Source organism: Monoraphidium neglectum (genome assembly GCF_000611645.1).
Source record: "Monoraphidium neglectum strain SAG 48.87 unplaced genomic scaffold scaffold01391, whole genome shotgun sequence".
Taxonomy (NCBI): Eukaryota; Viridiplantae; Chlorophyta; class Chlorophyceae; order Sphaeropleales; family Selenastraceae; genus Monoraphidium; species Monoraphidium neglectum.
In genome coordinates, this window is record NW_014012237.1 from 1 (window position 1) to 5,343 (window position 5,343).

Here is a 5,343-nt window from a genome sequence, read left to right on the forward strand (position 1 = left end):
CACTAAGGCGCCAGGCCCCCCCCTCCTCGCCGCCGCTTTTTCTTTCCACATTCATCTTAGTGACCCCCCACCTGCTCATCGTCCGACAGCACCTCGTCGTCGCTCTCCTGCCCCTCCTGATACTCCTCGTCCCCGCTCTCCATCTCGCGCCCCCCCAGCCGGCTGCTGTCCGCCACCGGGATCTCGTCCGGCCCCAGATCCACGTCCCGCGGCCGCGACTCGACTGCGCGCACGCGGCCAAAAACCGAAACGCGACGCCGTCACGACTCGGCCGCAGCAGCCATACAGTGAGCACGACCGCGCCCCCAATGGGCTTTGCCCCGCAGTCAGCACAGCCCGTGGGTGCAGCCGCGTCCCGTGACCCAACGTCACCGCCAGGGCCCCCATTTGAGCCGTCCCCGTGCCCACCGAGTGCGATGCATCGCTCTGTGATGAGCTCAGCCAGGTTGATGTTCTCTTCCTCGTCAGTTTCGGGGTACCGCACGTGCGCGGTCAGCATGGGCACGTCCAGCTGCGGGGCGCAAAGGGGTGCGCGTGCGTGCTCAGGGGCGAGCCTGCTGAAGGGTGTCGCGCGGACACCTCTGGCAAGGCAACAACGCTGGGCGGTCGTTGCCGAGGCCGTCGCGCAGCCGCAGCGCGTGGCGCGTGCTCAGCTCCGCACCTTCTCGATCACAGCGGCATACCACACCCCGTCGTCCGGCCACAGCACGTGCACCTCGTGCGCCAACAGCGCCGGCTGCACGTCCTCGACGCGCAGGAGCCGATACACCTGCCGCTCCTTCTTGGCGCGCTTACGAGCACCTGAATGAGTGATAATCGACATGGGTGCGTTTGACATGCCCGCATGCGCGCTGTCCAGTGCAAAGTGCCGCCAGATTGCTCGACCCCGTTCAAGCCCGATCCTGCATACCTGAGTAACCTTCAAACTCGGCCAGGTGCTTGGGAGGCTTCACCTCCCGCTTGGCCGGCCCCATTGTGGTGATCTCCCGTGTCAAAATGTTCCAGCTCAATCCGCCATGGTGGGGTAGACGGTGCGCAAACAAAGGAGCGCTTGTCTCAGCTCCGTGGCCCACTGCCGGCGTATCAGATTTGTGCCTATCAGCATGTCGTGCGCCTGCCACCGTTGGCCTCGTGGTGCCGGGTGACATCCAGCCGGCTGCCGACGAGGGGGCGTCGCCACCACGGCCGCCGCTCCCACAATGGGCAAACCCACGTGTCGACGTCTATTGCCCCTGCGAGACGGGGACAGGCCCCCCCACCAGAAGCCTTTTCGCCCCACCTCGAGCATCGGCAAACGCCGCGCACGCCGGCGGCCTTCCACTGAAATCTGATGAAAAAAGTCATGACAGGCACGTGAGCGCCGCGACCAACCGGTGTCGCAAGCGCCGGGCTGGGGGACCGCTGACCTGGCTTATGTGATGCTGACCTTGATGATGTGATAGGTTGGGAAAGCTCTTGCGCTGCCTTGCAATTTCGCGCAAGCACTTACATTTACAGAATACGGCTGTTAGGTCGGGGAAAAGCCATCTATGATCACAAACTTGGCAATGTAGAGCCTAACATCGACATTGGTTAGCGGTTCGCTTGGGCGTTAAAGAACCGCCACCCTGCCACCACGCATGAATCCGATGCCGGAATGCTGGTGTAGAGGCGCAGCCTGCAGGCCCAGCGCCCCTCCCGTCCAAGCCGTGCAAGGTGCGCACGCACGCATGGAACACACACTGCGCCCACGGCTGAGGCGCATTTTTTCAGCGCCCACCGCGCCTCAAGCAGAGCTCGCGACCGACACCAGCCACGAAATCGCAGCGCAAGCGAGCCGATGGACAGCATCCGCTGCAACAAGGCGTACCTCCCCCCATCGTCAGCCCCTTCTGGCAAGCCGCGGCCCAGCGGCCCGCGGAATCTACGCGCCGCCCCCCAAGTTGGCTGCGCCCTCGCCGTCTGACGACGCGAGGCACCTGTCCACCATGCTGAGCAGGGCGGGGTTCTCGAGGGCGGCCGCGACGCGCTCCTTGTCGTTGAGCTGCTTGTTTACGGCCGCCTCGGACACGTGGGAGCCCGGCGATAGCTGGGGGTGGTTGCAGTGGATGGGAGCGTTGGGGTGAGGCGTTGTGCGGCCCGTGAGCGAGTAGCGGGGTGAGGAGAGGGATAATGGCATTATGGGAGGGAAGGCGGTGGATGACGTGGGTGCGCTCATGCAGGGTGCGGCTCAAAAACACTGGAGCGAGCGTGTCCAGGTGAAACAAGGCGGGACCGTCCCCGCCAAGCTAGGGGCTCTCCTGACCATCCAGCGCCACTGGACCACCCTCATGAGTACGAATGCATCCACAATTACACGCACGCCCGTGCACCACAAGAATGCATGAATGCATGGGTGCAACGCGATATGTGCTGTCTGTGCAAGCAATACACACAAATGCGCACACGCACGCGCTCACATCCCGCGCCCCCACCCCCCGTGCACGTGCCCACCTGTATGTCAACCTTGAAGCGTGTCGGAAGGCACCGCAGTAGCTTGACACGGATGCAGAGGCCGATGAGCGTTGCCATGCTGCAGTGCTCCACAGTAGGGGTGAACTGCACCCTGAGGGTGTGTAACAGGGCGCGATGGCCATGTTGACTAAGCAGCTTGCTGCTAGGCAAGAAGGCCTGAACCGCGAGGCTCACAGTCCTGCCAACGATCATTGAAACTGCACGTGCAACAGCTGTTGCAGCACCCTCAAAATGCGCAACTTGTGTGAGCTCTTTCGCGCGAAGAAGCCCGTTCAGGCGGCGCATGTGCTGAGGGCATCCTCTGCAGGTCTAATGGCTGCTCCTCCTGGCCAGCAGCGACAGCAGAAGCAGCAGCAGCAGCAGCAGCAGCAGCAGCGGCGGCGGCGGCGGCGGCGGCAGCAGTGGCGGCAGCAACAGCGACTGCAGCAGTGGCAGCAGCAGCATCAACCAGCAGCAGTCGGCTGGGGTCGCACCTGACCGTGCCCCGCACGTCGTCCACCTCTATGTGAGCCTCATCCAGCACGTTCAGCTGCTCCAACGTGTAGGGGTGCTCGGGGTCCGTGATGTCGCGCAGGTGCTCAAACACCTCCAGGCCGTCGATAGGCTCTCGGCCCGCCGCTAACTCGGCTGCGCTGGTAGCGTCGAGGATGCCGCTGCCGCAGCTCGCTACGGGGCCATTAGCGCGCCGCTGGGTGTGGCGGCGAGCATGGATGACGGGGTTGGGATTGATGAGCTCTTCCATGGCAGCTGTGGCTGTTGCTGGTCAGGGCCGGGTGAGCTTGCTTGCTCAGCAAGTGGGCCAGCGCTCACAGCACACACTGCATGGCCCCGGAGAGGCTGGCGCTCGCGCTGCCCTCTGGCCGAGGTGCTGGAACGTGAGGCTCCAGCAGGAAACACTCGCTTTCAGTTGCGGACGCGTCGGTGTGGTTGTCCCAGCTGCTGCCGTATTTTGAGTGCCAAGGAGCCACGTTGGGCGAATAGGGGCCTTTCTGATGACGGCACGTCTGCCAAATCAAAAGCAGCGTGGCTGCAGTTATGACTTTGTCATAGCATTGTCTTAAACGGCTCGCTCCCATTGCCACTTCATGGATTTTCCATGATCTGTGCGCCAGATCACTCAGCCGCAGCTCGTGCCCAGGGCCCGAAACAGTATTCGTACAATATCATTCACAAAACTGCTACTCACATATGTCAGCAACCTGCTGCTGACTCCGGGACCAGCTCCTGCGGCCCCTCATTGCAGGCCTGCGCTCCCGCCAAAATGGTTGGTGACAAGCTGCAGCGCACAAATACTGGGTCCGCCAGCTCTCCACACACGCCTGCCCGCACCACGCCTTGCTTTCCTGTGAATCTGCTGCCCTGGGTTGCGTGATACGCCTGCACAGCGACGAGCGAGTGCAGGATCATGCTTGACGCTGGTCACAGGCGTTGCTTGGGAACATCGGTCGTGTATGCTGCATGTTAAGCAGCACCACTGGCGTCAGCCATTCAGATGTGAGGCCGCTGGCGGGGCTTGCACGCAAGCGCTGATGGGCGGTAGTATCACCCGACGTATGCACGCGGGCGTAGTCCGCACAGCACTTGCATGAACAATACCAGGGCAGCATGCAGCTGTACTGTATAGAAACAGCGGTTGAGTGATAGCATGACAGCAAAGCAAGCTAGGCTTTGAGTTCATAGGTCCTCCTAGAAACGCTCCTAGAATCAAATCCGACAGCGCTTGCCAGGAGAGTGGTGGTGTGACAATGTGAGTGATGTGCCACCGACAAACATTACATTACGTGCCTATTACGCGGATCCACTGGCTTTCAGATCAAAGACTATCATATCTCAGCTCCCTACCTGGGAGTCGTAGTCAGTCGTCACCGTCGCACTGGGCGGGGGGGTCGGTGCAGGAGCAACAGGCGAGAGCGCACGAAGCGAATGGTTCCAAGTTTCATCAAGACGTATCACAAATCAACTGAACAACGTTACTTAAAGAGTGTTTCCCACTCTCTTCGTGGCAAGCCTGTATGATATCATACAGTATCATAAGCAATGTTGGGTGCATCAGCGCAGGGTGAAAGATCATCGTGACTCTGACTGTTGTGTGCGAAGACCCCACATACGTATGTCGCGTAGCCTCTTATATTGAACAAATATGATACACTTTGATCGCCTCATTGACGCAGAAAATCTTGTCAGCTCGGCCCATACAATCGACTTTTCAGCAATCCGCAAACGTGCGGGTGCCTACCGACCGAAGCGGAGTTGAGGGTCATCTTGGACGGCTGCAAGGCGCCGTCGAGCCCGGGTGAGCCGAGCCGGTGCTATGTTGTGCTTGCCTTGTCGACAATGATGTGTTTCCCACCAAATTGAGCTGCTATTACAGCTTGAATTGGGCAAGCTGGTGTATGCTGTTGCTGCTGGGCCTCGGCGGCACTCTGATAAGCCCACTCCGGCCACAGAGGCCCGCGCAGCTCACCTTCTCGCTCGGGCGTCGCTCCTGCACACGCGGCAGTGGGTGGTCTCTGCAGGCTGCCACGCAGTGGCCAGCTCTGGTGTGCATTTTCATGATTTCTGCTGCGGTGTGGTCACTTTACGGCTAGCCATATGCGTTTGTTCCAGCAGCAGCAGCAGCAGCAGCAGTGTCACGATGTATCAAGTGGCGATAGGTTGCATGCGTTCGCGGCCGTCAGCTGTGCTGCGCTGGGCTTGATGACCTCGCTGCCATGTCGCTGAACAGGGGCGCGCAGACGTCGGCTGCTGGGGCTGCTGCTTGACTGCATGCCACCCGTGTTTGGGCGTGGCTCAACTCCCTGCAGTTGTTTCTGTGCTCTCTTTTCGCAGGCCGCCCACCCACATGCAGCC

The 5,343-nt window shown here is 61.0% G+C and overlaps 2 protein-coding genes across 2 annotated transcripts; both read right to left on the reverse strand.

Moving 5' to 3' along the window:
- Positions 1-56: 56 nt before the first annotated feature.
- MNEG_7707 (hypothetical protein) lies at positions 57-974 on the reverse strand (the record flags this gene model as incomplete). Its single annotated transcript, XM_014043817.1, has 4 exons — positions 57-223; positions 409-511; positions 662-801; positions 911-974. The coding sequence occupies 4 exons, from the start codon at positions 972-974 to the stop codon at positions 57-59; spliced, it is 474 nt and encodes a 157-aa protein (XP_013899271.1).
- Positions 975-1,903: 929 nt separating this feature from the next.
- MNEG_7708 (hypothetical protein) lies at positions 1,904-3,235 on the reverse strand (the record flags this gene model as incomplete). Its single annotated transcript, XM_014043818.1, has 3 exons — positions 1,904-2,068; positions 2,473-2,584; positions 2,967-3,235. 3 exons carry the CDS (start codon positions 3,233-3,235, stop codon positions 1,904-1,906), a joined length of 546 nt encoding a protein of 181 aa, XP_013899272.1.
- Between the last annotated feature and the right edge of the window lie 2,108 nt (positions 3,236-5,343).